The sequence below is a fragment of the Narcine bancroftii genome, chromosome 2 (assembly GCF_036971445.1).
Source record: "Narcine bancroftii isolate sNarBan1 chromosome 2, sNarBan1.hap1, whole genome shotgun sequence".
In the NCBI taxonomy this organism is placed as follows: domain Eukaryota; kingdom Metazoa; phylum Chordata; class Chondrichthyes; order Torpediniformes; family Narcinidae; genus Narcine; species Narcine bancroftii.
Genome location: NC_091470.1, coordinates 278,335,184 through 278,347,213, shown reverse-complemented (window position 1 = coordinate 278,347,213; position 12,030 = coordinate 278,335,184). Strand labels below are relative to the sequence as shown.

At 37.8% G+C, this 12,030-nt stretch overlaps 1 protein-coding gene across 1 annotated transcript in view; it reads left to right on the top strand.

Moving 5' to 3' along the window:
- The window catches only part of LOC138755307 (thioredoxin domain-containing protein 3 homolog), a 104,239-nt gene extending 99,168 nt beyond the window's left edge, over nt 1-5,071 (top strand). The window contains exon 18 of the mRNA XM_069921067.1: nt 2,687-5,071. Within this exon, the coding sequence (XP_069777168.1) occupies nt 2,687-4,251 (1,565 nt within the window). The 3' untranslated portion in view covers nt 4,252-5,071. The remainder of the gene's footprint in view (nt 1-2,686) is intronic.
- The last annotated feature ends 6,959 nt before the right edge of the window (nt 5,072-12,030 follow it).

Genomic DNA, 12,030 nt, shown 5'->3' with positions numbered 1-12,030 from the left:
AAATTCCCTGTCAAGATGAATTTACATTCCTGGCCACAACCAAGTAGGTCATGGAATCGTCTCCATGTAGACTATGTAGGACCAATTAATGGTGAGTACTATCTAATCATAGTGGATGCATTCTCCAAACAGCTGGAGATCATCAAGGTAACCTGACCAATTGCATCAGCTACAATTATGAAACTCAAGTCCATGTACAATAGTTTTGGTGCTCCTGCAACATTAGTTTCGGACAATGGGATGCAATTCACGGCAGCCAAATTTGATTTATTCTGCAAACAATATGGCATGACTCATATTCGCTCATCTCCATACCATCCGCAGTCCAATGATCAGGTAGAACACTTTGTGGATACATTCAAATGGGCTCTAAACAAAGCCAAGGGGGAGGGTCCAACAGAGGAGATCTTACAGACATTCTTGTTAAATTACAGGATCACTCCAAACCCACAAAGTCCTGGTGGCACTTCGCCTGCGGAAAACATCTTCGGTAGGAAAATTAGAGCACCATTTGATGTTATTTTCCCACAAAAGTCAGAACCTGGACTCAGAGATTTGGCATGGATCAAAACAAAGAACATTTCAGGATGGACAACGTGTGCTGGTGCGAGACTACAGGGTGAAGTCGGGTGAGTGGCAGCAGGGGAGAATCCTGATGAAGATCAGGGAGGTTCTCTATCATGTGCAAGTTGGACTGGACTGATGGACTAGACATGCCAACCACTTGCGACCAACCGAATAATCTTGCTGAGACATCTGAGCAACTCTACTTGGATGCTCTGTTGGAAACTTTTGAACCGCAGAAACCAGTGACCAACCAAGAACAACCATCACAGGAAAACGAGATTTTATCTGCTGCACCACAGGAACCTGTACGAACTTCACAAAGAGTTGGCAAACCAGTAAAGCCCTTCCAAGTGCATCCAAGTCTACACTTGTATGAGTAACAACTCAAGGGGGAGGTGCCAGGGAGACCAGGACTCACGAGGTTGCCTTGTGCTTTCAAGTCACAAGCATTGTGTAAATATTATAAATAGTTTACGCCATTTTGCATGTTAGTCAATGTCTGGAGATCTTGTAGTAAAGAGCACGGTGTTAAGGGAAACATCTGTGTCTGTGTTTTCGTTACTCTGGGTAACTAAGAGTGGGAGTTCAGTTCCTCATATAACATTTCAGCCACGGCTACAACAATAGGATTCAAACCCTAGTCCTGATTGCTGGCACTGTAAAGGCATTGTGCTAACTGCTATCCCAATCGTGTCACCCTATTAAAGCATAGCAGGGCAGAGCATTACTTTCTTGTATGATTTCTGAATGTTCAATCATGATCAAACAACATCGGTTATAGATTATGATCTTTAAGTCAGTATAGATGAGTAATTAAACCTGGGTTAGTGTACAACATGTTAAAAGTACCAAGTCCAACAAACGCAACAAAACCTGCAAATACTTCATGTATGATTTACACATTTTTTCTTTCTTTCTTTTCTTCTTTCTTTGGCTTGGCTTCGCGGACGAAGATTTATGGAGGGGGTAAAAAGTCCACGTCAGCTGCAGGCTCGTTTGTGGCTGACAAGTCCGATGCGGGACAGGCAGACACGGTTGCAGCGGTTGCAGGGGAAAATTGGTTGGTTGGGGTTGGGTGTTGGGTTTTTCCTCCTTTGCCTTTTGTCAGTGAGGTGGGCTCTGCGGTCTTCTTCAAAGGAGGTTGCTGCCCGCCAAACTGTGAGGCGCCAAGATGCACGGTTTGAGGCGTTATCAGCCCACTGGCGGTGGTCAATGTGGCAGGCACCAAGAGATTTCTTTAGGCAGTCCTTGTACCTTTTCTTTGGTGCACCTCTGTCACGGTGGCCAGTGGAGAGCTCGCCATATAACACGATCTTGGGAAGGCGATGGTCCTCCATTCTGGAGACGTGACCCATCCAGCGCAGCTGGATCTTCAGCAGCATGGACTCGATGCTGTCGATCTCTGCCATCTCAAGTACTTCGACGTTAGGGATGAAAGCGCTCCAATGGATGTTGAGGATGGAGCAGAGACAACGCTGGCTGCACCATTTCATCAGATGCAAGGATCGACAATGAGATAGACAACAGACTCGCCAAGGCAAATAGCGCCTTTGGAAGACTACACAAAAGAGTCTGGAAAAACAACCAACTGAAAAACCTCACAAAGATAAGCGTATACAGAGCCGTTGTCATACCCACACTCCTGTTCGGCTCCGAATCATGGGTCCTCTACCGGCACCACCTACGGCTCCTAGAACGCTTCCACCAGCGTTGTCTCCGCTCCATCCTCAACATCCATTGGAGCGCTATGATTTACACATACAAAGGAACAATATTAATATTCTCTATTTTAATTCCTATGCTACATAACAACATAAGAAATAGGAGCAGGAGGAGGCCATCTGGCCCATTGAGTCTACTCCGCCTTTCAATAAAATTCTGGTTGATTTGGCCATGGGCTACTTAACAAAACTTAAGGTTTATTCCTGACTAATGCAGCAATAGGGGTTAAAAAAAAACCCCAGAGGCACAAAGTAAGACAGGTACTCAATGACATAAAATGAAGGTCACAACTTCATCATTAATAAATTAAGATATTGTATTATTTAAACAAACAATAACAAATAAATCATGTAATTTTAATTCAAAATGTAATTATTATGTTTATTTATAATTTCAGATGAAGGACTAACTATTTCCAGTACAGCTTTACTATCTGTATCTCCTTCGCTTGAACCTACTACACCCGCTATTCTATCTACAGAAGTAATGGACTCTGAGGCTTCCACTGAAGAGCAACAAATTAATCATTCATCTGGTGAGGTTACACCTGAGACCCAAGATATATTTGTTGCTGGGGAATTTGCTGATTCTGACACCACAAATGTATCTGCACCTGTTGAAGACTTTGGTTCTGGCACCAGAGACATTAATGATCCTGGTGAAATCCCTATTATTGGCACTGGCAACATACCTGCAGCTGTTGAAATTCATGATATTGGCACAGAAGCGGTAGCTTCTCCTGCTGAAGTCTCTGATGTTGGTTCAGAAGATGGATCTGTTTTTGCTGAAGTTTCTGATATAGGTTTTCACAAACTAATGGTCCCTGACCCAGGCATCCAAGATATAGCTGCATATGATGAAGCCCCTGATTCCAGCACAAAAGATACGTCTGCTCCCCATGAAGCCACTCATGCCAGTATCCTAGATGTTTCCACTCCTGGTGAAACTCCTAATTCCACCTCCCAAGATATATCTGTTCCAAGTGAAGCTCCTGATGCCACTCCCCTAGATTCTAGTACCCGAGATGTATCCATTCCTGGAGAAGCCCCTGATTCCACTACAAAAGGTATGTCTGCTCCTCATGAAGCTCCTGATGCCAGTACCCAAGATATATCCATTCCTGGCAAATCCCCAGATTCCATCTCCAAATATATGTCCATTCATAGTGAAGGAACTGATCCCAGTATCCTAGATGTATCCACTCCTGATGAAGCCCCAAATTCAATCTCCCAAAATATATCCATTCATAGTGAAGGTCCTGATCCCAGTATCCTAGATGTATCCACTCCTGATGAAGCCCCAAATTCAATCTCCCAAAATATATCCATTCCTAGTGAAGGTCCTGATGCCAATACCCTAGACATATCTCTTCCTGATGAAGCCCCTGACTCTGCCATTCAAAATGTACCTTCCTCTAGTGATGTTCCTAATGCTGATAGCCAAAATGTATCTGCTCTGAGTGAGGCCCCTGATTTCACCATTCAAGATGTTTCTCCTCCCAATGAAGCTTCAGGTGCTATTACCCAGGTTATTTCTACTCCTGATATTATCTCAGATGCCAGTTCTGAATTCATCCCTCTACATTTTGAAGCTCCTGATGCCACATCTGAGTATTTGTCTTCTAAAACTCCTGATGACATTGCAGAAGATTTATATGCTCCTGCTGGAGACTCTGATGCCAGCATTAGAGATACATCTGTTGAAGCCCCTGGTGCTGATATTGGAGGTACATCAGCTCTTGAAATACCTGATTCTGGTAAAGAAGATATTTCTACTCCCATTGATATCGATGAAGCTAGCAGTGAAGGCATGCCTGCTCCTAATGAAGTACCTCATGCTGATGATGGAGTTACATCTGCTTCCACTGAAAGTCCTGATGCGAGAACTGAAGATATTCTTGTACCGAATGCAGTTACTATTATTGGCAATGAAGATGCATCTATTCTCTCTGAAACGCATTGATGACAGGATCACAGAAATAACCTGATAAATGATCTGATGCCAGTATTCCTGGTAAATCTGGAACAGATAATGGTGGAAATACTCAGTAGGTTAGGCTCCATGCAGAGAGAGAAAAATTAGCATTTCAGGTCCTGGACAAATTTTGATGAAAGGTTCTGCAGATGAAGGTTCTTTGACCTGAAATGTTGTTTCTCTTTCCACAAATGCAGACTGACCTGCTGAACTTTTGCATTATTTTTTGCTTTTATTTCAACTTTCCAGATTTTGTATTTTTACTTTATGTTCAATTTTCACCTGAACATAGCTTTTCAATTACCTTAACAGCTATCTTCTAACATCCAAATCTAGCACTGATTACAATTTCTAATATATTTAGCCAAGATCATGGCTCCCAATTAAAGAAACCTTAAAATACACCCTCTGCCATCTGTCATTAATATTATAATTGATCCCAACATTAATGTTTCTTGTCAAATCTCAACTTGTCTGAAACCTGCATATTGCCACCCAACTTTTGCATTCTCAAGGAGGTTCTGGAAATTAAGAAAATAGACAAGACAAGGTAATTATTGAGCTAGAATAAAATAACTACAGTATACGATTTTGTATTAGTTGTAAACAACATTCAAGGCCTTACAAAGAAAATAGCCAAACTAAATAAACAAAGAAATCTCAGTGGTTCCATAATAAATTTGCAATATGTATTATAAAGACCTGATATTTGTTCACAGGTATAAATAATTTGTGAATTGTATTTGCCTTGTTGTTCTAGTTTAAGAACTTGATTTGTTATGTTCAATAAATATTGCTTTTGAATTAATTACTGTTAATTTACTTTCCAAATCAAATACACTGTTCTGGGCATTTGGATGTCACATCATGATAAATATACTTCAGAGATAGAATATGAGTTTGTGAGTACACCATCTTTTTCAATAATTTTTGTTGGTTTTTATAATAAATACAGTACAATGAAGAAATGGGAATGAAACTGACTATCTACATATATATATATTCTCATTCATCCATCAATTTAATTATTTATTTATCTATCTATTTATTCATTTATTTATATACATATACGTATATATAAAATAATCAGTCCTCCCTCCACTGTACTGGCTGAAAAAAACAAAAAAAATATTATATTGCACCCCACCTAACCTACTCTACTGAAAAAAAAACTAACCAAAATGAAAACCCACATCTGAACAGCTTATCCTGAGGGTTACATATCTTTTGTAGCTTTTGATTCATACCATGGATCAAAACACAAAGGTAAGACTATATTTCATCTGAATGAGTGAGTACATCTAATCACATTAAAAGCATTTACATCAAATAAAAATGGTCGCCATGTAGCTTCAAATTTCACTGGCAAATACGTGATATCTAATTTTTTTCTAAACTTGAACAGGACATAATATGAGAAATCCATTGAAACATGTTGGAGGTCTAGAGTCTTTCCATTTGAATAGGATGGCTCTTCTAGCCAACAATGTAGAGAAGGCCACAACCCATTGCACAGGTACAGAAAAACTCCCGATGTCTGGTTTAATAACCTGAAAAAGAACAGTTATTGGATTGAGTGGAAGCTCCACCTGAAATGCAGTTGAAAATATTAAAATTTATTTCCAATAGATTTCTAAGGATTGATAAGACCAAAACATGTGCCAGTAACAATATCAGATATGTATCTGTCACAAGTAGGGTTAATTTTAGAAAAGATGCAACCAGCTTATCTTTGAACACGTGAACACAATGCACCACTTTGAAATGGATTAATGAATGTCAGGCACATTGAAGGTGCTTCATTTTGGGAGGAATAACCAAAATTGGACGTATGCAGTGAAGGGGAGGGCATTGAGGAATGCAGAGGAACAGAGGGATCTTGGAATAACGAGGGTGGATTCCCATATAGATAGGGTGGTGAAGAAGGCTTTTGGTATGCTGGACTTTATAAATCATAGAATAGAATATAGGAGCTGGGGGGGGGGGGGGTGGTTGAGACTGTTTAAGGCATTGGTGAGGCCAAGTTTGGAGTAATTTGGTCTCCAAATTATAGGAAGGATATAAATAAGGTTGAGAGGGTGCAAAAAAAAAGGTTTACGAAAATGTTGCATGGATTGCAGTATCTTGAATATGGAGAAAGAATGAGTAGACTGGGACTTTATTCATTGGAACATAGAAGGTTAAGAGGGGATTTGATGGAGGTATTTAAAATTATGAAGGGAATAGATAGAGTAGATGTGAATAGGCTCCCCTGAGAGTAGGGAAGATTGGAACAAGGGGTCATAGGTTAAGGGTTAGGGGGAAAACCTTAGGAGTAAAATAAAAGGATGCTTCTTCACTCAGAGAGAGGTGGCTGAGTGGAATGAACTATTGGAAGAGGTAGTGGCAGTAGGGTCAATTCTGTCATTTAAGACAAGGTTAGATGAGTACATGGATGTGAGGGGGTTGGAGGGTTATGGGCAAGGGAGTGGGTAGGTGGAACTAGAGGAGTTTCACATAAATCGGGGCAGACTAGAAGGGCCGATATGGCCTGTTTCCATACTGTAAATTATTATATGGTTATATGTATTCACCAGTTTAAGAATCTTCTCCCATAGATCCTCCAATAAGGGTCTTTCAAGTTATCATATAATCTTATCGTGAAGTACTGGATGTAACTTCAATAATCTATCATATACAATTCCAATTAATCCTTTCTGAGAAAGATTCAATTGAAAAATATTATCAACTAGAACTCGTGGATATACAAATGGAATATTTGGTAATATGGTATTAAAAATCTCTAATATGTAAATATTTTAAAAATGAATATTTAGTAAGTCAAATTTTATTTGCCAACTATTCAAAAGACATTAAACAACCTTCCTTAGATAAATTTGCAAAAGAAATAAAAGTTTGATTTTCCATATAGAAAAGGATTGATCAATTATTAATGATCTAAAAAAAATAATTGAGATAAAACAAAATTTTTTTAAATTAAAAATTTCCTAAATTGGAACCAGATTCACAATACATGTTGGAGTACTGGATTAGATATATCCTTATTGATCTTGGAAAAATTAAATGGAAGAGAGGTATCCAATAAAGAGGCCACTGAATACTGTTGTATAGATTTCAATTCTAAATCTGTCCATGATGAACAATCCAATTTGTCAGAAGAAAAAAAATCCAAAAAGTTAGATAATGAATATTAACAAAACAGAAATAACATCTAAAATTAGGTTGGACCATACCTCCATCTTTTTTCAATTTTTGTTAATGAAATTTACTAATTCTAGAGTTTTTATTCTTCCATATAAAGGAAGAAACTTTTGAGTCAATGTTATAAAAAAAAAATACTTTGAGTGAAAATTGGAATCACTTAAAATAGATACAAAAAACTTAGGTAATATTATTATTTTAACAGGCCATCTGCATACAAAAAAATCTTATGAGTTACTCCATTTCTGACAATCCCTTCAACCACATGAGTGTCTCTAAGGGCTATTGCCAGAGGTTCTAAAGCTAGATCAAATAGCAAGGGGCTAAGGGGACATCCTGTCTAGTTCCCCTTAAATAGCCTAAATAAAGGGGATTTGTTACTATTAGTTAAATAGGTACTATAAATTAATTTAATTCATCATATAATGCCCATACCAAAATTAAATCCTAATGTTTCCAGAAAATAGTTCCACTCTACTCTGTCAAAAGCCTTTTCAGGATCTAGAGAAACTACACATTCTGGAATTATGTCCAAAGGGAAATAAATAATGTTCAATAATCTATGGATGTTGAAATGTGAATAATTGCTTATAATAAATCCAGTCTGATTTTTAGATACAACAGAAAGAAGGATATTTTCCAACATACTGGCCAAAATCTTAGAAAGAACCTTAAAATTTACATTCAATAAAGAAATTGGCCTATAGGAAGTACATTTAGTCAGATCGTTATCTTTTTTTAGGAATCAATGAAATTGGCACTTCATAAAAGGTTCCCAGTAAGGCCCCAGAAAAAAATGAAATTTTCAAATACTTTACATAGTTGAAGGGCAAGTAGTTAATAAATTATTTTTTAAAAACCCACCATAAAACCATTCTGACCTGGGGCCTTGCAAGAATGAAGAGAAGAAAAACCTTTGGAAACTTCCAACTCTGAAATTGGAGCTTCCAACAGATTTTGATCTTCTGGAAATATTCAATCATTGCAAGAATCTATCCATTGAAGTAGAATTATCGGGAAATTAAGGTTTGTATAAATCTAAGTAGAATTCCTGAAAGACTATTAATTTCAGCATGATCAAAAGTAAAGTTTCTATCCTTGTTACGTATCTTTGTAATTTGTCTTTTAGATGCCACTGCCTTCAGTTGACTAGCTAATAGCTTACCTGATTTCTCTTCATGTGAATAAAATTGAGATTTAAGTTTAAGTAGTTGATTCTCAATAGGGTAAGTTAACAATAAATCATGAAGAGTTTGAAGTTCTTTCCTTTCAAGATCCATACTAGGCATCATAGAATATAATTTGTCAATCTCAGTGCATCCCAAATTATCAGATTGGACATTCCTTCAGTAGAGTTTGTCTGAAAAAAGAAAGAGATCTGATCTTTAATAAAGCTAATAATTTTCTCATCCTGAAGCAGAGTGGAGTTGAACCACCATGGTTGAACTCCAGAAATGACATTGAAGATTTCAAGAGAAAACTTTAAAGGTCCATGACCAGAAAAAGCGATTGTGTTGTATTTACATTTCCCTTTCAAAGGCACCTGTCATGTATCAATTAAAACAAATCTAGAGTATTTATGGTATACATGAGAAAAGAAAGAAAATTAATTTTTATTTGGGTGTAAAAATTTCATATATTGACTAAACCATAATCCAACAGAAAGGAGTTCATATGACTATCTGATTTATTTGGAAGCATCTGAATGGCAGAAGACCTGTCAATCAAAGGATTTAAGCAATAGTTGAAATCTCCACCCATAATCAGCAAGTATTCATTCAAATTAGGTAGAGAATTAAAAACTTTTTGAAAAAATTCAGGAGCATATATATTAATCATTACTACCTTCTTATTTCCTAAAGCTGCGCTGGATGGGTCACGTCTCCAGAATGGAGGACCATCGCCTTCCCAAGATCGTGTTATATGGCGAGCTCTCCACTGGCCACCGTGACAGAGGTGCACCAAAGAAAAGGTACAAGGACTGCCTAAAGAAATCTCTTGGTGCCTGCCACATTGACCACCGCCAGTGGGCTGATATCGCCTCAAACCGTGCATCTTGGCGCCTCACAGTTTGGCGGGCAGCAACCTCCTTTGAAGAAGACCGCAGAGCCTACCTCACTGACAAAAGGCAAAGGAGGAAAAACCCAACACCCAACCCCAACCCACCAATTTTCCCCTGCAACCGCTGCAATCGTGTCTGCCTGTCCCGCATCGGACTTGTCAGCCACAAACGAGCCTGCAGCTGACGTGGACTTTTTACCCCCTCCATAAATCTTCGTCCGCGAAGCCAAGCCAAAGAAGAAAGAAGAAGAAGAATTTCCTAAAGAACCAGTAGCTATTAAAAAATCTTCCAGGTACAACAGATATTGTATTAAAATGGACAAATGGAACCTTGGAATCAATAACAATTGAGACACCTCTAACTTTAGCTTGAGAAAAGGAGTAGAATTGTAAACCCAAAATTAAAAAAAATATATTAGTCCTCTTTACAAGAGTGTATCTTTGCTTTGGCATAAAGATAATATCAGCCTGAAATCTTTTAAACTTATTAAATATCTTTTTGCATTTAATCGGATGATTAAGGCCATTCAAATTCCAATAAATAAAATTAGCCATATTAATATTAATAAAATTAAAAATGAAAGCTGGTTGCGCATATACAAGCAGACTCCAGAGTTGGTAATAGAACATAGCATGAACTGTAATGGAGAAACCAGTTAACTAACTAACCCCACCCCCATCCCTCCAAACCCAAAAACTACTCAATAAGAGAGCAGCAAGTTAAAGCTACACATCCCTTAACCCCCATCTCCAGCTGGGTGTGCTCCAAACATGAATTACAAAATTATGCTCATTCCCACTCATTGTAGACAAAACAAAGTGAATCCTGCATAACAAACCAGCAAAAAGCAAGATTAGCCATCTAGAAATTACAAGGCTGAAGAAGAAATGATTGCCATTTTACAAACTCAGTGCAATATCAACCATTAATTAAATAATAAGAAAAATAAAATAACCAAAGGTAACAACCTATAAAATTAAACTATGTATATAAAAAAGGGAGAAATCCCCATATTACTTTTTATTTAAACAAAAGAATATTGAGAGAAAGAAAAAAAAAACAGAAAGTAAGGAATGAATCCAAAAATATCTTTAGTGATTACATCTCATAACCAGGAAACAATGTAGGTTGCTGCAGAGAAGATGCACCTTCTTCCAGAAACTGCCAAGCTTGATCCAGAGTAATAAACCATTTAGGGAACAATTCTTAGGGGAAATCTTCAGCCACACAGGGAAACAAAGTTGGTTTTGATAGAGTTTAGACATAACTTATTTAAATTTCATTCTTTCTGCCAAGATTTCGGGTGCATAATCTTCCACAATGCGGAGAGAGATATCACAAGATTTTAGCATACCTCATCTGTGAGCCTCTGATTATGGCTTCCTTTGTTTGAAAATAGTGAAGGCAGAGAATAACAGGTTGAGGTTTAACTTCGGTTGGGAGTTTTGATCTCAGAGCATGATGTGCCTGTTCCAGAATTGGAGGTTTACTCAAAACTCCTTTAAACAACTCAAACAACATGTCTGTAAAGAATTTAATTGAGTCAGAGGCTTCAATGCTTTCAAGAAATACAAAAATACACAAAATCTTTCCTTAGTTTCTGCTATCTAGATCAAGCTTTATGTTTATATTTTTGCAAGACAGCTGCAGTCTCTTGAAACTGTTCTGTAAAAGCATCAACTCTTTTCCAAAATATAAATACACTCTGACTGATCTTGATAGTCCATTGAAAGTTGTTTTCTAAATCTTCAAAAACCCCTTGAAACTTTGTAATCTTTCGATCCAGTGCCGTGTAATACAAGTTCAAGTTATCAATTTTAGTTTCCAATCTTGTGAGAATTTCTTCAACAGATTTTGAAGCTTCTGCTTTGGAGCCTTTTCTTTCATTTTTCCCTTGCATTGGTTCAGGAACAGCCTTTCCACTTCACAATTCTGCCATTTAGAGAGAAATTTAAAAAGATTCCCAGAAAGAATAGCTTTTATAGATTAAAATAGCTGTTAGGTAGTGGGAGAAAGGTTAGTTGTTCAGGAGCAACATAAAAAATGTGTTACTCCATCAGCCACAAGCTGGAGTCTCCTAGAGAACACCATTTTAGTAATGAGTTTCCATAGACAATCTCAATGTCAGGAAGTCATTAAGGAATCATGGCTTAGAAAAAAACAAACAATAAACTGTTAGAAGAACAGGCAGCAAAAAAAAATGGTGGCACTGTGTGATAGTACAGATCTATCACCAATGTACATAGTGTATATAGTTACTGTATCTAGACTGTGCTTACAGCGATTGGCTGAGAGCTAAGCCACACCTATTGTTTGGGCCTTAAAGGGTTGTGTCCCTAGCCAGGTCGGATCATTCCGGACTGGTCGGCCACCTGTGAAGAGCTCCGGTCTTTTGCTAATAAAATTGTAGAGCTCGTCGAAAGAACCAAAGACTTGTTGATCCAAACCACGGATAACCCCCACCTCTCACTGGCAGGAGGTTCTCACTAGTGCCTTACACTCCA